The 21,735-nt window shown below is 37.1% G+C and overlaps 5 protein-coding genes across 6 annotated transcripts; 4 read left to right on the top strand and 1 right to left on the bottom strand.

Moving 5' to 3' along the window:
* Positions 1-763: 763 nt before the first annotated feature.
* Positions 764-1,657, top strand: LOC132178431 (antimicrobial ginkbilobin-2-like protein). Its single transcript, XM_059590870.2, has one exon. The coding sequence runs from the start codon at positions 764-766 to the stop codon at positions 1,655-1,657; it is 894 nt and encodes a 297-aa protein (XP_059446853.2).
* A 542-nt stretch (positions 1,658-2,199) lies between these two features.
* On the top strand, positions 2,200-8,515 carry LOC132179701 (ARM repeat superfamily protein). 2 transcript variants are annotated; one of them, XM_059592461.2, is made up of 9 exons: positions 2,202-2,308; positions 2,549-2,671; positions 3,133-3,330; positions 3,577-3,655; positions 4,122-4,267; positions 6,292-6,405; positions 6,937-7,068; positions 7,944-8,057; positions 8,172-8,515. In XM_059592461.2, the coding sequence occupies exons 1-9, from the start codon at positions 2,255-2,257 to the stop codon at positions 8,214-8,216; spliced, it is 1,005 nt and encodes a 334-aa protein (XP_059448444.2). In that variant the 5' UTR covers positions 2,202-2,254; the 3' UTR covers positions 8,217-8,515. The 2 variants fall into 2 exon arrangements, with proteins under 2 accessions (XP_059448445.1, XP_059448444.2); XM_059592462.2 differs by lacking the exon at positions 6,937-7,068 and having other exon boundaries at positions 2,200-2,308.
* A 973-nt stretch (positions 8,516-9,488) lies between these two features.
* ORC6 (origin recognition complex protein 6) lies at positions 9,489-12,247 on the top strand. Its single transcript, XM_059592094.2, has 10 exons — positions 9,489-9,712; positions 9,819-9,865; positions 9,948-10,052; positions 10,159-10,239; positions 10,496-10,607; positions 10,712-10,774; positions 10,885-10,972; positions 11,081-11,151; positions 11,831-11,927; positions 12,020-12,247. Exons 1-10 carry the CDS (start codon positions 9,524-9,526, stop codon positions 12,097-12,099), a joined length of 933 nt encoding a protein of 310 aa, XP_059448077.2. The 5' UTR covers positions 9,489-9,523; the 3' UTR covers positions 12,100-12,247.
* A 1,599-nt stretch (positions 12,248-13,846) lies between these two features.
* Positions 13,847-16,969, top strand: SBH2 (sphingoid base hydroxylase 2). Its single transcript, XM_059592121.2, has 2 exons — positions 13,847-14,422; positions 16,198-16,969. Exons 1-2 carry the CDS (start codon positions 14,201-14,203, stop codon positions 16,750-16,752), a joined length of 777 nt encoding a protein of 258 aa, XP_059448104.1. The 5' UTR covers positions 13,847-14,200; the 3' UTR covers positions 16,753-16,969.
* Positions 16,970-18,687: 1,718 nt separating this feature from the next.
* On the bottom strand, positions 18,688-20,327 carry PKS2 (phytochrome kinase substrate 2). The gene has a single exon (XM_059591202.2). It carries the CDS (start codon positions 20,177-20,179, stop codon positions 18,773-18,775), a length of 1,407 nt encoding a protein of 468 aa, XP_059447185.2. The 5' UTR covers positions 20,180-20,327; the 3' UTR covers positions 18,688-18,772.
* Between the last annotated feature and the right edge of the window lie 1,408 nt (positions 20,328-21,735).

Here is a 21,735-nt window from a genome sequence, read left to right as displayed (position 1 = left end):
TTTCGTAACTATTTTGTCAAATATTTTAGCACTTGGAAATGAACACGAATCCTCTTGAGTTCAAATAAATTAGAGATGAGCAAAAAAGAATAGCAAAATGATTAAAAAAATAAATAAAAATGAAATGACAATTTTGCTCTTCATTTTTAAGAAACCAACTCCTCTCAACTTCAAAGACCCGGTTCCCTTGTAAATGAAATAAAATAGGCTTTGAAGTCTTAATTTCTTTTTACCTTTCTTAATTTTTCCTCTTTTCATTAAATTTTCCAATAAAACTCACAAATTCTCGTTAGCAAGAGGAGAAATTCGAACTAATAATTTATATTTTATGAGATATAATTCATAGCAAATTGAACTATTTCTTTATTAATACTTTTAGACTATTTCTTTATTAAGTCCATATATAACAAAAGGAAGGATCCGATTGTCGCAAGCCGATCTATTTCAATTGAAAAGGTGAGGAACCGATAAGTCAATCAGTGGTCCAAAGAAAGTTAATTCAAAATTTCAAAGCATATGCGAAGATATAAAGCTCGTTCGAAAGTTAAACGGGGTCAAATCAACAGTAAGACGACTTGTGATGTTGCGCCACTTGTCCATGGGTTCTGCAGAAATTCAGTTCAGGTTGCAATCATCTGCCACGAGCTTTAGAATTTGCGAAAGAGACAAATTACATCGGGAAATTAAACAACAGGAACTGCAGTTTATGTATATATAGTCCGGTCCGCCAGTACTAACCCACCAACCACTACCATACGTTTCGATGGAGTCTCTTCTAACACTCCACCTTCTTATCTTCTCTCTGATTTCCTTCACTACAGTAGTTCTACCTCTCCCTTCTCTTCTGTCGATCAATTGCACTCCACCATTTCAAAAAGCTCACCAGGTCCAGAGTAGTAGCTTCACGCAATGCCGGCTCGATCTCACTCCAAAAAACTGCACCCTCTGTGCACAAAATGCCAAACAAACCATTTCCACTCTCTGCCCAACCGCCGACGCCGTTTCAGCTTGGTTTGACGGTTGCTACATCGAGTACGACCACAACAACAGCACTACTTCTTCTCTAGTACATCTCGAAAGTACTGCTGCCTGGTTTTGCTCACACCAAGCCACTGCTGTAGACCGGTCTGGTCAGTTTGAACTAGTTCTCGAGATATTGCTTCTACGGCTAAGATCTGATGTCAACCTGGCTACTCACCTTGGATTTTCAACCGGGGAGATCAAATATGGAAATGGTAGCAGCGTTTATGCACTTGCCGAGTGTGTCCGCTACTTGTCACCTAACGAGTGTGAAGTTTGTGTAGGAAAAGGAATTGAGAAGCTTTACGAGTATTGTGGTGGCAAAGAGGGAGGCACTGTAGTTGCTGGTTATTGCACTGTCCGCTATGAGAGCTTCCGGTTCTTTTCCGACCTTGAGAATGCCGGTGGGCCAGATTCCGATGGTGGGTCCGGAGCTGTTCCGATCAGGGAGAGTGGGAAAGGTGGTTGTATAGGATTTAAGGTGAAAGCAGCTTTGGTTTGGGGGGCAGGAATTGTTTGTGTTGCTTTGGTTCTTCTGTCTGGTTGGTTAATGAGAAGATCAGTTATCAACAAAGCTAAGATATCATCTTTTGGTGATGGAGATGATGATGAATTGGGAACTAAAGGAGTTGTATGAGAGCGAAAACAATAACCACCAAAGATTAAACTGATTTTGTCTTTAGGTGTATCCAATAATTGTAATTGCTCCAATATCTTACTTTATTGCGTACGTGCGAGTATTTAATAATAAAAGTAAACTCTGCATTCCATTTCCATCTTATTCGAACCAACCTAAAACAGTGAAATACAACTTTATAGTCCATTAATTGCAAGCTAGAATGTTTGTCGATGGTCTGTGTCATACGCGAAAGGACAGGAGCACTAACTATTATGTCACGAAATAATGAAATATTATCTGTAATAAGTGAATTTGGCATCTGTAAAGCACTACGAAAAGGTGAGATAACCCTGCATGCGGAATCTGGCATGTTTTGGCTCGTGGTCCGTGGAGGTAGAGAGACAGTAGAGCAATCAAACTTTGTTTTTTTTGTTTTTTGTTTTCCTTAAATACAGTTGGCAGTGGGAAGTGGGGCCGTGGGCGTTATAAAAACGGTGCGTTTAAAGTAATCGCGGCCTTGTCCAAACGGCGTCGTCTCTGTGAGAGTAATATGTAGTACGAAAAGTTGTGAGGGTCCGCTCCCTGTCTGCGCAAACTGCGAAGAACAGAAACGCAATGGCGACCGAACTGGAGGAATTACTGGGATTTCTATCGTCTCCGTCTCCTCAAGTAAGTTCCCTACTCTTTTCACAACAGTATGGAGAGCTGAAGATATTCCTTTTGCAAGTGAAACATTAAATAGCTGTTGCAAGATTTCAATTCCCTTCCTGGTTCTCTGGTTTCCCAGCAACCAAACAGACCTTAAAAGGTCGTAATAGCCATGTATTACATTAGAAATTAGAAATTTTTGTTCTGAAGCATATTATTTAGGAGTATCTGATATTAGCTTTTCTTTTTTCTTTGGTATAGATTACAAAGGCGGCAGTGGACATTGTTCGGGGCTTAACTGGCTCTGAGGATGGCTTGCAATCTCTTGCCAAATACTCGAAGATCGCGCTTCCATCACTATCTCGGCTCCTAACTGGGCCAAAGGTGCTCCCTAATATTCAATCTATCCCCAAAATGTTCAATGTTTGATAGGCAAGAGGTTTGCAAAAAGAAACGCAATGTGATGTGTTTTATATTATATTATTATATGTAGAATGTAATTAAATTTGGGTGTTCGATTTAATACAAATTAGCTGCTTGGTTTGCCATTCATGGATTAGGATCCTCTAAATTTCCTAGGGTCTGTAGTTCTTAAAATTCTATTATTTTGTACCTCAGCATTTTGTAAAAGATCCTTTTATTTTTATTTTTTATTTTTTAATTCACTACATCTCACATGTGCTAAGTATTGAGGTCGAATGCTAAACTAGTAATTTAAATATAATGGATTGGATTCTAATACATCCATCCTAGAGTTACCCTAGGAATTCTAAAGGATCATAATCCACCATTCCATGTTCAGTAATGAAGTGGGTTGATGTAATAGTTAGTTTTAACATTTACAGGAGGTGTCGGAACCTGCGGCGGAAGCTCTTGTTAATCTTTCACAAAACTCTGATGTAGCCGCAAAGATGGTTGAGATGGGAACGATTAAAATGATCATGGAAATTCTTTATAAGCCAGACTCTAGCATAACACGCTTGCTGATTATGCTTCTAGTTAATCTCACACAGTTGGATGATGGTATTGCTTCATTGCTTCAGGTGTGTATACTGGTTCTTTCTATGATTGCTAATTATCTTCACTGTCTGTGTCAAAATGAGTGGTGAAGCATGTGTTTTGAAGCAATTGCAATTTACCAAAGCCATTTCTGCTTTCTTTTTCTTTTCTTTTTTCTTGTATGAATAATAGCAAAGTTTTTCTTGTTATTAACTTGTTAGAACATAATGTTCCATGCCTTATCATATGGAGACTTCAATTACTTATTGTGGGATTTTGCTTGTTGTTAGACTGAGGATGAGAAGATGCACGGACTGCATGTCATGAAGCTCGTCAGATCATTTTGTAGATCCTCAAGTGAATCTAGCGGTGTGTTTTTCAACTTGAGTTTACTTCCATGCATATACTCTATGATCACAAGAGAAGTCTAGGTTGAGAGAAGTCTCTGGCTTGTTCTGAGACAACCATAGGTTGGTGTCTCAAGTGAATTAGATATCTGCAATGTGTCAGAACATCTTAAGAAAAAATCTGACCCCATCTAATGGGCCCTATTGACTGAAACTATCTTCCTATTCGAAGACCGCATGACTAAATTTTTTTCTTTAGTAAGTACATGATTGTTAAGATTAATCTTCACAGAGGTTTACAAAAAATAAGTTTCGCCATTTAAGAAAGTTCTAAGTTCCTTGTCTATAGTGTATGATTTTTGTATTTATAATTTTCGTCTATTTTGGTTTACAATTTTAAACTTTAGTATGGTCATCTCATAATGTAAGTCTGAGGTTTATTCATCAAAAAATGTTGGTCTGAGATTTTTTTATTGCACGCCTACCAGATGATCCATTTGAGCATGTTGGTTCGATACTTGTAAACATCTCAAAGCAGGAAGCAGGAAGGAAACTTCTACTGGACCCTAAGCGGGGACTTCTGAAGCAAATTATTAGACAGTTTGATTCAAGTAGTCCATTGAGAAAGAAGGGGGTATGTCCAATAGACTAGATTACCTAAAAGGACTAAGTTTTTTATAGACAACTATTTAATGTTGCTTAATCTAGCATGTGTATTATGAAGCATGTATTTCTCCTTTTTTCATTATGTATAATCAATAATGAAAGAAGCAGGAACTAGAAAGTGTAGGTCATCACTTTTTGCTGGGAGCCTAGCCGCATTGATTTCTCTAAGCATGTTATAATAACTGGAAATCATGGCCCAAACTTGAACATTGCATAAGCTACCTATCTTCTTTATATCTTATGAATGACATGGGACTGTTTACACCTCCTTTTAGTCACTTGGAATCTGACACTATGGATTCCTTCTATGTAACTTAAACTAATTGTGATATATTTGATGCATGTTTAGGATGAGCAGTACATAGACAGCCCTTTAGCTCTGAGTGTGTCATTGAACTCTTCTCAGTCTTCTCTAATTGGGGGTCTCTCTTATATACTTTTTGTGTATTGGGTTGCGCCCCTTTGCGCATTCTAATAAGATTAATTTACTTATATAAAAAAAAAAAAAAAAAACTTGAGGAACATGTCCTAAAGTTGCCTATGATAAAGGAAGACCTATTTAGGTTCATGTATATGTGCTGATCTCATATATTCTATGCTTTAGAGACCATTGTTTACTGCAATGGTAAAGTATCGGGCTACCATGTGCAAATGTGTTGGTTTGAGTTTTGGGAGCGGTGACTTCATGCAAACATGCCGAAGTGTAAGACTGTACCCAAATCACCTCTCTCAAGACTCAACTTAGGTTGGATCAACACTGATTAATGACCCTAGTAAATATTGTAGAGGACTTTGAAATGGAGTGACCAGATGAACCTAGCTAGGGCTATAAATGAACAAATTTGTTCGTAAACGGCTCAATATCGACTTGTATAAACTTGACTCGAGTTCGGTTTGAATCTCTCCTTCTCTCCCTCTTAGGGCCACTTATAAGAATAAAATAAAAAAATTAAACAAGCCAAACTCATATAAATTCGGCTCGACTTGTATAACATTATTTTTATAGTATTATTTAACTTTGTAATGTGAGCATCTTAAGTATTTAAAAAGATAAAAAGAATTCTCTTCCTATGTCCTAGATATAGCTTGAATTATTGTGATTGTATGTCTTGATATAGATGTATATATACATATATGTGTGTGTGTGTAATAAATTTATATATAATTCGTCAATTTTATTATTATTATTATTATTATTATTATTATTTTATATATATATACGATAGAAAATATATAGAGACTCCAAATTGGATTGGTTAAGATTGGTTAATTTATCTAATTAACCCAAATGATAAAATATTAACAATAATTAATTGACTAATGATTAATATGAATTTACGAAAAAATGGATTGGTTAAGATTGGTTTATTTATCTAATTAATTCAAATGATAAAATCTTAACAATAGTTAATTCACTAATGATTAATATGAATTTACAAAAAAAAAATGTTAATTAAGCAGCTTGCGAACAACCTTGAGTTTGTTTGAAAAATAATTGAATTGAGCTTGAACAAATTATCTAGCTCGGTTATAAGCGAGCTCGGCTCGTGTCCAAAACAAAATTAAGCGAACCGAGCTTGAACCTTCAATACCCGGCTTACTTTGTTTGATTACAACCCTAAACCTAGCTGTTTTTGAATGACTTGCTTGTTGAGAGCCTTCTTTGTTAAACGACCCAAGCTTAAGCAGAGGTAGCTTTTTCATGCAGTTGACATCAAATTCCTTTATGATAGCCTTTCTAGGAAAACAATGATTGATAGATTATATAGAACTGGTAAGTTATGACAGGGAATTGTATGGCCTTCCGGTGGATATTAGATTGGCTGATAATTGAGCTTAGTTTAGCTTGTGAAGGTTGACCAAGCGTCTGTAACAAAGCTTGCTACTGTCATGCTTGAGCAGCCAACATCAAAGTCAACTCCACCAAATTAAGCTTTAATAGCCCTCTGCTTTGCTCAGCTGATGTGAAGTCGGATATTCTTTTACTTACAGGTTTCTGGAACTATTCGCAACTGTTGTTTTGAGGCTGAGAGTGAGCTACAGAATTTGCTTTTGATATCAGAGTTTCTTTGGCCAGCGTTACTTCTACCAGTTGCTGGCAACAAGGTATTTTTTTCTTTTCTTGACCCTTTAAAGCGTTCATTTTTTAATAGATTGGTGGGGACGCTCTTGACTCTTTAATTAGTTAACTGCTAGAAAATTAGACAAAACGTTCAAAATTAGAAATGGCTGTGTTATTGCTATAATGCCACTGGTACCCAATTATAGGCTATTTCCGTATTTGCATATTCGTCTTCTGTGCTATTAGTTCCATTCATGGATAATGCTGTTGCTAATCACTCAAATCAATTTTAAGGATCATGATGGATTGCTTTAGAACCTTGCAATGGAATATTTTGCAGTGACAAACTTAAAAGTGAAAGTATTTAAATTAATAAAAACTGCACTGTTATTCATTTAGATTTGCTTTATTTGCAATCAGCTCTTTTAGTAATTTCTTATTTTACTAATTAAATTGAAATGTTGCATCACAAGGTATAGCGAAAACTTCTTTTTGTAATTATAAACTGTTTTTACCGTTCTTTATGTTTTACATATGATTTTCAATCCTTTCTTCTCTTTTTGGCTTGTGCCCAGATTTATAATGAACAGGACATATCGAAAATGCCACTTGAGCTTGGGAGTGCACTAGCGATTGAGCGTGAACCAGTTTCTGATCCTGAAATTCGAGTCCAAACATTAGAGGCTGTATACTTGATCACATTACAGGTCAAATAAGTACCATCAACTCTCGTCTTGAGATGAAATGTGCTTTTAAATTTATTTAAATATATTCTAGTGGCATTTAAAATTGATTGAAAAACTCTCTTTAACTAGGAAACTCATAACATCTCCAAGAAAAATATGATTTTCTTATTGCGAGATTAGACCTGACATATAGTTGGTTTTACATTTTAATACTTGTTTTTTTGAAGATTAAAGATAACTGATGCATTATTATATATTTATTTTGAAATTATATATTTATTTTGAAATTTCAAAGTTAAAAGTATTAGATAAACTCTTGGTGGCAAGCTTGTTCCCACTTCCCACTATCTGTGTTTGAGCTAGATAAAGTTGTCACTAGCCTTTGTAGCCAATTGCTGCCCCTCCTCTCTTTAAAGGGGGAGGTCCAGGTTCAACTCGCTATTAGAGGGGTTTGAGGTTGAAGATGACTACTCATGTTCTGTGGCCTACCGTTTCCATTAATTAAAAATTGAGGAAATTTTATACAACCAATCAGGAGTGAGGACTTGAGCATAACACCCTTGGTTTCAGACGACTAGGGCACCATTTCTACGAAAAAGTATTATATTTGGTGAAGGAGAACATAAATGCTGTTGCATGGAGTGTGTGTTGATGCAGTGATTCTTATATGATGTTATTTCTGTTGAGATAATGCCATAATATGGATCTACTGAGGTCTATATGATCAGCGTATGTAGAATGCCTCTAAATGCGGGTGCCGTCCTTTTTTTGTTTGTTTGAGAATTCCGGATGCTTTCCAAGCAATACCAGTTTTAAGTGTCCCTCCTAACTTATAGCTTGTTACACCTTACTGGGGAATGTGTTGCTTCTTAATCCTTTCTTTCATATTCTTTCAGGAGGCAGGTCGAAGTGCTTTTTGGTCTGTCAATGGACCGAGAATACTTCAAGTGGGGTATGAGGAAGAGGAGGATCCAAAAGTAATGGAAGCATATGAGCGAGTTGGCTCTTTGGTATGCACAATCCATCCTCTCATTCATTCTTTTTCTTCTTTCATTGCAGTGCTTGTTTTATCTTCTGCATTTCACTGTTGCTAGAAATATTAACTGCCGCTTGTTGTTTACCAGCTGGTTGATAACAGCAGCACAGGGGGACCATCCATTGAGACATAAAATTAGCAGTTCGATCTTTACGTGTTCATTCAGTTTGACATGAACTTTATGCGGGTTTTGAAGGTCAATGCAGCTTGTCAGCATACACTTAGATTTTGGTTATTTTATGGTTGTATGTATTATGACTTAAAATTTTACCTTATCAGCATAACAATTAGGAAAGCCTTTCACAACATGTAATGTAGGGACTTTACTGGTTCATATCCCATGAAAGGGCATAAAAGGGCCCTGGTGGGTAGGAGAGGCAATTGCCACTCTCAGCTTTTTTGATGAACCTGCTTAAGCATCTTCTTGTTGTCTTTTGCTTTTTGGTTAGCTTCTGTTTTCTCTTTCATTGGTTGTAGTGCCCCTCAACCAAAGGCATATTTTAAATATAAACAAAAATTTAAACCTGTGTTCGTTTTGGTATATAAATTAATGTAGAAGAACGGATTTGGCTTACATGCTGTTATTAAAATAACAGCATGTATTCTGTAGTTTAATCAATGGTCAAGATTGAATTTTTCAAATTTTTTTTTCTTCATTTTCTCTCTTATTAAATGCTTGTAAAAGTAAGTCAAACTTTAAAATTTAATCTTGACCGTCGATTCAACTACAACATACATACTGTTATTTTAATAACAGCACGTAAGCCGGATCCAATGCACCTTTAGAATATGTACTTAGTTGGATAGGTTAAATTAGCATGGATAATTGCAGTGAAAAGGGAATAGCAGATTCATAATACTCCATCCAAACGCAGAAGTGTGGATACGTTTAGAACAGATTTTTGAAGTGTTGGGTTGCTTAAGAAGGCACACACCTTCTATGGGCCTAAATATATTCAATCTCCTGCGTGACAAGAAAAAATAATATTCAAAACAGTGTTAATGTCTCTAATCCCGAATGGTTGGAACACTGTTCTAGCTAAATAATGATTACAAAATATCGGTACTGCTTTCAAATAATAACTATTGCTAGAGAAATGCTATTTAATACGAAACAAATCAACTAATAATACCAAAATGAACAAGGTGGTACATCAATGGCATGTTATTTTTTCAATTTTATGTCACGTCTTGCCTAAAATAACAAACGGGGCAAATTCATTAGCCCAAGCCCATTGAAATTTAAAAAGAAAAGAAAAACTCGTGGTTAATCCTTTAATTTAAGGCAAATTGACCGCAAATTAATTCCCGCGGAAATTACAGTCATTTCGTGCGCGCGTAAGTTTTCAAATAAGGAAATGAAAATATTGAAACTCCAAACTGTTCCCGCCAACTCCACCAGTTATCTTCTCCGCGCGCTCTCTCTTATTTTTCTTTCACATGCAAAACCAGACTCTCAAGTCTCAACCCTCCCAGCCCGGTAACCCGCCAGACCGGAATCGGAGGAAAATGGATCTGTCGGACATAGCGAAGAAGCTTGGCCTCTCGGAGCCCAAGCACCTGATCCGGAAGGCCGCGGAGCTCCGCCGCCTCTGCGACGTCCAGTTCGACTCCTCCATTATCGGCGTTGTGAGTTTCACTTCAATCTTTATCCAAACCAAGGAAATGGAAGCGAATGTGGGATATGGGTAAGCTAATGTTTAGTGCTGATTGAATATTGGGTTTTTGTTTGTAGGGAGAGGTTTGCAAAGCTGTAATCTGCTTAGAGATCGCCGCGACAAGGTTCGGATCTTACTGCTTAAGCAATTATAACTTCTTTTCTTTTTTCATTTTGGTGAGAGTGTTGTTGTTTTGATGATTGTAGGATGGGGGTTCTATTTGATCGGCAAGGCGCTATTAGGCTGAGTGGGATGTCGGAGAAGGCTTATACCCGGTCGTTCAATTCGTTGCAGAACGGCCTTGGGGTCAAGTGAGTTTATTTTTGTTTAACTAATTGTGTTCGTATTTTGATTTTATTGTGGTGTTTTGGGTTATGGTAAGGAGGCTTAGATTGGATTGGGTTTGCGCTGTTGTAGGAACAACCTGGACGTAAGGGAATTGGCGATTCAGTTTGGGTGTGTGAGGCTCATTCCTTTGGTGAAAAAGGGATTTTCTCTGTAAGACCCATTTCCTCTGATGTTGCCGGCGTTTCGATTTGTTTCCTTTTTATGTACATTCTTCATATGTTATCCCTGCTAAGTGTTTGATAAAATCCCTCTGAGCATGAAGTTTGCTACTTTTGCAAATTGCTAGATGTTTCACATGTTAGTGGTTATTTGAGTTTAGGCATAGTTGAAGTTTAGCGTTGCTGAATCTTGGGTAAAATTGTTAAGATGCTTATGATTGAACAACTGGTAAATGTTTGCTTTTCAGTTATAAGGATCGGTTTCTGGCTTCCCTGCCAGCTTCTCGGCGGGCAAGTGCTGACTTTGCTCGCCCTGTGTTTACTGCCGCGGCATTCTATTTGTGTGCTAAAAAGCATAAGGTAACTCATCTACAATCCATCTGTCTCTCTTTGTCTGTAGGCATGGAAATGAGTCACCTTCCAGTGTTTTAACTAATTACAATATGATTCTGCTTGTTTTACAGCTGAAGGTAGACAAGATTAAGTTGATTGAGCTCTGTGGTGCATCTGAATCTGAATTCTCTTATGTAAGAAAGTCACGTTCGTATATTATGCATCATTGTTTTTTGTACCCGGCTACAGTTTTCATTCTTCTACTCTTAATATGTTTGATATTGACTATGGCTGAGGACTGCAGGTTTCTACTTCCATGAGGGACTTGTGCCATGATGTTTTTGGAGTTGCAAAGGAGAAGAAAGATGCCAAGGACATAAAGGGGAACCGAGGTATGTCTCTTTTAACTTTCCTTATTGTCACTTTGTTGCATGGTCTACTTGAAGACTATTTGCTTCATTTAATATTGTTAAGAAATATCCTTCTTCCTTCCCTTGCAGAACTTTTGGATGTATTACCTGAAAAAAGGAAAATCGAGGATGGTGGCTATTTATCTGATGATGGACTAGAGGTACTGTAATGGCATTACAGATTGTTGTTTATTATAGAGAGATTTTGCATCCAAGTTGACTCCTTACTAACTTGCCACTGCATAATAACCATCTGTTCTCTCAATTTGATGACAATAGGGCTATTAGCCTTGGCATTGCCACATTAGTTCTCACACTGACTTCTTGAATTTGTCTTGGTATTTGATAGTGCCGCAATTTTTTTTTTTTTTCCTTTTGATGCAGTTTTCTAAGATGATAGGTCATGTTATCTAGAGGGATGCCAGTTACCCCATCATTAGAGGGTGCAAATCTTAAGTTATTTAGTATTTAAAAGGATTATTGAGGCTTGCATTTGTCCATTTCAAGTCAACAGAGTTCATTTTCCTGGATGTGTATAAATTTGGTTATTTTCTTAACTTGTATCAATATTGCAAACACTTGTTACGAATAAACTCGCCAGGGCACTTCTAAACTATTGTCATAAAAATGAAGGGGCAGCATACCAAGAGGATAGGTAGACACTCCTGGGGATTTATGTACCTCCTCTGATCAACCCTATTATAGTACCTTTTTTGTCACTATAATGGGATTGATGTATCCGAGCAATCGGTTCTAGTTCAATAGATTGATGTGGCCAGAGTTAATAAGTAATGTGTTGAATCAATGAGATTTAATGAAATCAACGTGATGTACCTGCAGCTCTCAAGTTACAAGAAGCGCAAACGAATGGAAAAACATGCTTATGAAGAGTGGAAGTCTACTGTCATTGCATCAAATGACCAAAACAAGGCAAAAGGTTTTGAAAGCAATCCCTTCTCAGTTTTCACACTGCCACATAACACATCAACTAGGCCAACCTTACTAATTTCTTCTATTTTCAATTTCCAGTTCCTTGCAAGCAAGCCAAGCAAACTCGCCTCAACTTTCCAAAGGAAGTTCCAGAGACGCAGAAGTTGGAGGCTTTGTAAGAGACACGAATGTCTAGTCATCCTGTGCTGGAAGTTCACATGCGAAGAAAGAGATGAAGATATATAAAATTTTTGGTCTATGTTATCACCTACAGAATGTGCTGAGCCTTGTTGGTTGTTCATAAAGCATATGATTGTTGTATCATGAGCTGTATGGATCATAAAAGGATTTGTCTGGCACACATTATTGTAACAACTCATTTTGTACAGAACGGCAATCATTTTTGTCCCCACAATTAATTATCATTTCTTTTGATTTCAAAAATGTTTGTGAATACTTTCCAATTTGATACATTTGAATGAATATTTTAAGGCCTCTCACTATCTGTAGTGCTTTCCCATTATGTTTTAACAATAAAAATGACGACAGTTTTTTTTCGAACTGGGTTGGAAAAATTCTATAAAAGTGACGTGTGTTATTTGAATATGCAAGATGTACACGTTTTTTTAATAGTAAAAACAAAGTTGAAATAAATTTTATTAAAAATTCTTGTACATTTTACATGTTATTAAGAAAATAGATACATGTCAATCTTATAGATTAGGTTGAAGAAAACTTCTTCAACTCAATTTGGAGGAAAACTTTGTTCTAAAAATAAGAGTGATGATAGAGAGAACACGGGCGTGCATCACACCTGTGTTTTTTAATATTAAAATAATATATTTTAATATTATAATTAAAAAAATATATTAAAAAATATTAAAGAACACGGGCGTGATGCACGCTTGTGTTCTCTCTATCATCTCTCTAAAAATAAATATGGACGAAATTTTTATACTAATTGGCCTGCACTTTGCATTAGAATTTTCTCATTTATTTTAATTTTCTAATCATTTCTCCATATTGTTTTATTATTATATGTGCTGCATAGACTTCAATGGAAATTCATGCACATGACATATTTTTGCAACAACTCATTGCACATAATCGCAACTGATGAAAATTTGAAATCATAAATAATAGTTAATACTTCTTCTTATTAAAGGTTTGGGCTGGGTTTGATTCAATTCAACCTCAGCCCCGGTACAAAGTAGAACATCGAAGCCCAATTTGCTGCCCAAAAAAAAACAGAGATCTGAATTAAATAGGTAGCACTATTCACATATTGGGTTAATTCTAATGTAAGTAAGAATCACATCTTCTTAAGAAAATCTTAGTTTAATAAATGAATTAAAATAATTTTTTTTTTCACCCCAAGTTTGAAAGAAAAGTATATCTATCTTGTCCAAATGGATGGAGTCAATACGAAGAACCATGGACCAAGATACAGAGCACAGTCTTCGGAAAATGAAAACAATGGGCTCTGTGAAAGATTTTCTTTGTTATGTCGGAGCCTGTTATTTGTCCACGTGTGCTTAATGACGTATTTTCCTTGGAACACGACATGCAAAACGTGGACATGGCATGATCCGCGCACAGCTTTGCTTTACCTTCATAAAGCAAAGCTGTGAGCAGCCACAGAAGTCAGTCAAACCCGGCGTCGTTTGAATCTTCCAGAGAAAACAAGCGCGCCTTAAAAATCCACGTCAACGCGTAAAATTTCAGCAGGAATTCATTCCCTACAACTACAACCCGAATTGAATCTGTCGCCGGGGAAGTTTGGTTTCCTCGAATCAAACCATCACGCGGAGCCCCATGTTGTGATCCACTCTAGAAAGCCACGTACTGAGTCCATACAACCTAATATAAAACTAAGCACACCAAATAACGCCCTTCAGGATATTCAAAGCAAACGACAGAGTTTGATTTTCCTGGGTCTCAATCCTAGCTTTCTACGCAAAAGGGGGCTCTCTCTCTCTCTCTCTCTTCTATAATATCAAAGACTCCCTTCGAATTTTCTTATTCTCGTAACCCTAACTCAATCCCATTACCCACGATATTGTACAATTACTTTAATTCGTTTCCGACAAACAATTCCAATTATGCTCTTATTTGCAATCAGCAAAGCATAACATAGTGGGAAACGGAGGTTCCCACTTTCCCAATAGAGGTTTTAGGGCTTCTTTTTGGACTTAATTCGGCTTTGATTTTCTGATTTGGGGATTTTCAATCTCATGCGTCTTGCGCTCAATTTCTAACTCTTTTTCCATCTTTTCGAAAATGGGTTTTGCGATTTCCGATGAATTGTTGGGCACTGTTGCCCCAATCGTGGTGTATTGGGTGTATTCTGGGATATATGTTTTGTTGGGGTCCTTTGAGAATTACCGGTTGCACTCGAAGAAAGACGAGGACGAAAAGAACTTGGTGTCCAAGGGCACTGTTGTCAAAGGGGTCCTTCTACAACAAACTATTCAGTCTATCGTCGCAATTCTATTGTTCACGGTAAGTGTATTGGAATCGTGATTTCAATGATATTTGGTCTTTGTCTTTTTGTAATGAGTTTCGGGTCAATTAGGCCAATAGGATTGTTAGAGAAACATTCAATTGGTTGTCAACTTGACAATTATGTGTTATTTGATTTGTGTTAATATTGGCCAGTGGGATGGTTTGATAAGACATTCAGATAGGTTGTCAATCTCGCAATTTACGGTTTCTTTTTTTTTTTTTGTGTTTCGCGTTTAGTGTGTTTTTGTGATAGAAAATTTTGATAATTTGGTTTCGGATATTACTGTCAAGTAGATGCTTTTATAGGAGAAAGCTTGGGCACATCTAGATATGGCAATCTCTTTATTTATTCATTTGTTTATTGTCTTTTTAGTGCGAGTGATTTTTGTGTGTGATAATTTCACTACCCTCGCTAACAAGGATAAATTCATTTATGAAATTTTGGGTATGCGTAATCCTTTATTCCATAAGCATCATGTTTGATCAGATGTAGTGATATAATACTAGCCTATTCTTATGTTAATTGTTTTGCTGGTTATAATATATGATACTTGTAGGATTTTCTGCTGTGTTTTGATTTTATCTTGACTATAACCTTTCACCTTAAGAGTTATTTTCCTCCATAAGCTTATTCCATTATTTATAGAATCTACTCTCACTATATAAAAAAAGATGTTCGTTTTTCTAGTCGATTTCTTGTTTTCTTCTAAGTTTATGTTCTTCTGTTCATTTTTCAAGAAAAGTTTAGGATTTTATGAATTTTTTCTGTGGTGGAATGGCTCGGTCAATTATAATCTTGGGCTTTTTCCAATTTTGGAACTTATTTTGCTAGTGTATGAGGAATGTCTGCAGCTTGATATTCTAAATATGGTTTCCTAGGGTCGGGAAGCAAAGTCTCTATGATGTTTGGTGGGTAATTTGGTGTGAGTGAGGGAAAGAGTTGTGACTTACTGTTGATTAACATGAGGTCATAACGAGCACACTTGGCTAGTTACATCTAGTTAGGAGCACACTTTTCATGCTATAAGATGGATGGTATGCTTAAGGGCCCGATTGCCGCTCAGGCAGTACCCTGGTATTGAATTAACCTTCAGAATTGCTGTAACTGTAGATTACAAATCAGCACATAGATAATGTGTTGTGCATCACTTGTATAGTTGTATGTGTCTATTATATGATATACGACTAAATATATACTGATTGAACTTTTATTACCTGAAATGGAGAAGAAAGGAATTTTTAGCATGAAGTTACACGGGCAAAGTAATCATGGAAACAGCATTGACTATTGACTGTGCTAAATGGTTTCGTTGATTATGATGACTTTGGTGGAATTTTTTTAAGTAAAAGGACATACTTTTCAAGACTACAATGGAACTCTTGAGTTACTACATTTAGTTTTGGTTATAAAGTGTCAAAAGTCAAAAGTAATATTTTTGTGGATCTTATTTGACGTATGGAGGATTTTATAGAAACCTTGGCTAACTGATTGGTGAAGGTATGCTCACATTGATACTGTTACTTATATGGAATTTATGTTTATGTTAACATGCAGTGAGCTGTTTTCTTCCCAAGTCTCTCTCTCTCTTTCTCTCTCTGTTTTAATCTGAGATCTTTTTTCCTATCACTGTTTTCCCTTGATATTGATCACCATTCGGCCAGTAAGTCCATACCTTTCCAGCATCTGATGGGCCATAATTTTCAATTGATTTCTTGTAGTAATGCTTTTAGACCCTGCTGTTAATTCGCAGTATACTTGTGTCATTATGTAGGTGACAGGAAATGATGACGTGGCTGCTACAGGTTCACAGTCTTCCTTACTCGTTTTAGCTAGACAGTTCATAACTGCTATGTTGGTCTTGGATACTTGGCAATACTTTATGCACAGATACATGCATCACAGCAAATTCTTGTACAAGCATATCCATTCTCAACATCACCGTCTTGTTGTACCCTATGCATTTGGGGCTCTGTACAATCACCCCTTGGAGGGGCTGCTCCTTGACACAATTGGTGGTGCTTTATCTTTTCTTCTTTCTGGCATGACTCCGCGATCCTCCATCTTCTTCTTCTCCTTCGCCACCATCAAAACAGTAGATGACCATTGTGGGCTATGGCTTCCCGGAAATCTCTTCCACGTGTTCTTCCAAAATAATACTGCTTATCATGATGTCCATCATCAGCTTTATGGCAGCAAGTACAACTTCTCGCAGCCATTTTTCGTTGTGTGGGATAGAATTCTTGGAACCTATATGCCTTACTCGTTAGAGAAGAGAACAAGTGGGGGCTTTGAAGCACGGCCTACTAAAGACTGCAAGGATGATTGATTGTTGAGTGATAAACATTTATTGTTTGTACGAGTATGATTTTTTCCCCTTAAAAGAGCCACACTGCCTAGTTGAGTTGTATATACACAAATTGTTGTGCTTTATACTTCTATTTCTTTTTTTTCTTTTTTCTTTTTTGTTAATATAAGTTCTTAAAACTTTATCCTGAATTTGAGAACTTATTTATCCAGATAAAGATTGATACTCTTTGAGTTGATTCTCGTTCCTTTTTGTTTCCAAATATAGTTTGGGTGGCTTTGTGAGCAACGATTACTTGTTATGAGGTTGAGAAGCTGTGCCACCAACTCTTTCTTGTTCTCCATAGTACGCTAACTTTTTTGTTTTGTGAACTTGAGTACTCTGTTTTAAGATGATTCTTCATTTAGAACATGATAAAATCCTATATCATTTAGAAAGCGATTGGCTTTTAAAACGTTAAACTCAAGACTTCAAATGGTGGGGACCATCCAGTCCTAATCGTATTTGTATTAGGAATTAATATACAATTTATATTATTGGCTCATAAAGCTAATGAAATTAGGAAAAGGACACAGATACATATATGTCAAGCCTCAATTTTCATGCCTTTTCCTCCAATCACTTTAAAATAGGTGAACGGCTCATCTTACTTCCACGTATGGCGCTAATGAAGAGCATTAAATGTCACCTTGTGCAGTGGTCCATGGCATCTGAAAAAACCTTATTAGACATTTGTCCAATCTCCATTTTTGAATATTCTGATGTGAGACTCTGCATAACGTGTTACTATTCACCACAGACTGGTTTCCTCCAGCTAAAAGATCTGTGGAATTCGAATTTCTTCTGTATTATATGATTGATGTATCCATTGTATATCATTAATGTCTTATCTACTTTTGCTTTTCCGCATTAATTCTGGACCCCATCATGCACAGGCTGCCTCCTCACCCATTAGTTATCATCTGCTAATGGTTCTTCAATTTCTTGGTTGGCATTCACTCAATTAGGATTGAAATGTCAATCATTGCATCACTAGCTTCTTATTTTGCAATCTACTTTTAAATCAAAAACAGCAGCTCTTTTCTTTTCTTTTTTAGCACTAGACAAGCCTATCTGCTCAGACCAAGTTACTGTATTACGGAATATGATATATGTGATCATGGTCCATGGACCACCTTATTTATAAGCTGCTTATCGAATTGACTGGAGCAGCCTACCAATTTGGACGTGTCATTTTAAAGGACATTCCTACCATGCCCAATATATATATATATACATTTGTTTCCCGAACCGACATTCCCTGCCTGAAAATTGAAAATTCATAATCGAACAGCTGGACTGAAAATGCTCCCTCACCACCTTCATTAATACAAGGCGTCAGAACTTTGTTCAAGGGTAAAATATGCTTACCAATTTTGCTCTACCTTCATTTCTTATTTTACCATTGAACTTTGTTCAAGGGGGCGCCTTCTCTTTTTGATGGTGGCTGAATACAGATTTGCAGCTGACACATGAAAGGAAGAGGTAAAAGTCCAAGAACTCTGTCAGATTTTCTACTGGTGGACCGCACAGAATATATCGACGAAAAAGCTTGACAGCCCAAGCATTGGACGTGCAGCTGATTTTCACTTTCCATGGCATGAATGGAGATTGTTATTATCCTCGATCACCTTTAGATCCACAAAGCTAATAAAACAAAAACCCATATATATATATATATATATATATATATATATATATAGCTGTGTCGACATGCCTGTGAGGAGGAAGCAGTCAAAAAGCAACTTACATCCCACGACAAATCAGGAAACCCCTACACACCAAGACGTTTGTAACAACAAACAAACCAAAATATGTGTGCATCCTAATAATGCATTTCCTTTTCAAGCCATGTTTTGTAGCTTACTGGCTTCAAGCCTCCAACTATTTCAACCAATTAAGCTAATAAAAAAAAGCTAAATTTAATCATTTAAGATAAACCTTATATGGTACACAGTACAGAATATGTAATCAAACCATACTTCAACAAAGCAAATCTAGATCACTGAATGTACAAAAGATGTGAAGCACGAGGTGACAGGGACCGATGTTGCCCTTGCCTGGAGCTGAAGCCAGTGGACATGGTCTCAGCTCGAAACCTTGTCACAGGAACGAAGGAATCCGGCCTGCGATGCATTGATGGGTAAACGTTTGCCTTCTCATTCGTTGATCTGTAGGCATCTCCGGCGACTTGCACAGCCTTCTGACTCTTACAACCCAACAAAATGCCGGAACGACGCCTCTGTATCTCTCTGTTAGTTTCAGCTTTGGCATTTGTAATTGCCGACGCCCCTTTTTTTGTACTTGTTGACCTTAGCTCTTCACAATCTGACATCACAGAGAAATCTGCAGCGCTGGCGGTGACTACACTCCACTCTATGCTTGCCTCGCTGGGTTCATAACAAGTTGTGGGGGTGACACAGCCAGACGTAGCATCTGATGCTTGCCTTGCAAGAAAAGGGTTGGCTTTCCCTGTGAGGCTCTCTATCTCAAAAAGGTCTGAACTTGCATCACTCTCAGTATCATTGTAGGTTCCGCCGGAAGGTGCAGAAAAATCGATTTCCTCCAATCTTGGAGTGGCATCCCAGGACAACATTGTTAGCCTCCTCTCAATGCTTAAAGACTTGTTTCTCTTTCCCATTACAGGGGAGCCAAAAACTTCTATTGACTTTCTTAGTTTTTCCTCCTTGTCTTCTTGAAATTGCAATGTGATCGGCAGATTTCCAGCTGCCCCGGAATTTGATGTTGGGAAAGTAAAACAGTTTTCTCTGTTCAACCCAACTCGATCTCCCAACTTATCCAATTTTCCTAAATCATCAGTTTTCCTCGGCTCTGTTTTGATTGCTTTACCTTGGAAACTGATTTCATCACCATGTTCTTTAATCTCAACAGAATCTTTATCAGAACAAGAGCAATATTTGCAGCCAAGACCTGCAAGAATCTTCTTTCTGCGTACCTTGTTTGTATTAGTCCTTGAAGGATTTCTTACGCCACTCTGCAATAACGCGCTCTGGCTGTTCCAACTTGATTCAGATTGAACACTCGGCGTTCGAGGCTGAATTCTGCACTTGATGGGCTCCAGATCAACTCTTTCAGCTTTCTTGTATTGGTGCTTCTTTGCACTCATGCCGGCAGTACTTCTTGGATTATCCTCATCCATTAATCCTCCTTTGAAGTACTTCTCTGCACCAAAGACTCCAATTTCTTCATCATCTTCCTTTTTCCTTTCTTCATGAGGCGCCATGAGGCTTCGACTTGAGTGATCAGCAAGTTTACGAACAAAGGCTTCCTCTGTGCCGTTTAAATACGCAGAAAAAGAGGCCTCGCGGAGGGTGGTGTTGTCGTTTCCAAAGGGCAAAGTTGGCGAGGGGCTGGTATTAACAGAAGATGTTAAGGTAACAACAGCCATGGGAATTGGGATTAAGCTTCTGCACTAGAAAATCAAAAGGAAGAGAAAATGAAGAAGACCCAACAACTCTAGGAAAATTTGGAACAAAAGCTGATCAAATAGCTAAAGAGAGAGGGAGAATAATTGCAAGGAAGAAGAGGGTTTGGATTTAGAGGCTTACGGCTGCCTGGCTTGTTGAGAACTACTTCTTTAAGTAGACATGTGGAGCATGCAAGATGTTAATGGGGTAGGGCCCTGTGCTTTGGGGCCTAGCTAATTAACTGAAGAAATTGGTAATTTTCACAGGATATCAATTACTTTTACTTTTCTTTTCTTTTTTCTTTCATATTTGTGGATAGGATAATTTGTTGCTTAGAAATTCGGATGTCTTAGATAGGGAATCATCTTGACATATTGCTGTTTTAGGGGGGAGACTTTGACAATTAGTACGGGTCTTGACAAGATCAATATATCAACTTGATTAATGGATGATATATCTAATATTATTTCAATAATATTTCAACAAGTTGGAGAGAAAATAATGGAGTGGATGGTCCACATGGCTCTAATCCATTTTCCCCCCCAACTACAAACATTTTCATACATTATTACTGAACCGCCCCAATAATTGATTTTGAGCTGGTAATTATTCTGATATGATTTATATAGCACAAGCAAGCAAAAACCATCATACAACGATGTTTTCTGTCCCTTTTGAATGAAGATGCGGAATGCGAGTCACATGCATGTATTACTGTGATATTGGTACTCATTCACCCTATGTTATGATCATCATGTATTCCTAATTGTTGTAACCGTGAACAACACGGACTTGTCTTGCTTGATTGACTGGCTTACACAAGAATAATGATGAATAATATGGAATCAAAAAGAGAGAGTCGAGACACATATTTACATGGTTCGGCAAGGTGCCTACGTCCACAGGAAAGTACAGCTATGTTTTACTATTATTGATTCAGAGTTACAATATAACATATATATATATATATATATATATATATAGGAAAACCTTAATTGTACGGACATATTATGCCCATGAGTTAGTAGCCTCCACTCCATGAAAGGAGCATCGCTCCACTCCTCTACTTGGCCAACTACTAGTATTCCAATATTATTCTTTATGCCTGAGAGAATATGAGTGACTAGTTCCAACACTAATCAACGTTGATCTGTCCGGAAAATGACATGTAAATAATTCTGATAATCAATGAAAAGATTACAGACAAACTGCTGGAACGTGTTTCAATTGCCTTGCTGGTTTTGGCAAGAACTAGACACTACTTCGTACAGTATATATATATATATATATATATATGGGTCATATGAGGTTGAGAATATTACCCGAAATTCCGACCCACAAAAACCATTCCTTATCTCATCTAGTCCACATAAAGATACAACGTACTTACAATATATAATTAAACCAAGCCCCTCGACAACATTAATGGCGCTTGATTGATTAATTAAGCTTTTTATTTTTTGGCTCCACTAGCGGATAAAGATAATTAACCGGTCATTTAATACGACAGCATCGATCACAATGTATGGCGCCTCAA

The sequence above is a fragment of the Corylus avellana genome, chromosome 4 (assembly GCF_965113065.1).
Source record: "Corylus avellana chromosome 4, dhCorAvel1.hap1.2, whole genome shotgun sequence".
NCBI classification, from domain to species: domain Eukaryota; kingdom Viridiplantae; phylum Streptophyta; class Magnoliopsida; order Fagales; family Betulaceae; genus Corylus; species Corylus avellana.
This window is presented reverse-complemented; position numbering and strand designations above follow the sequence as displayed.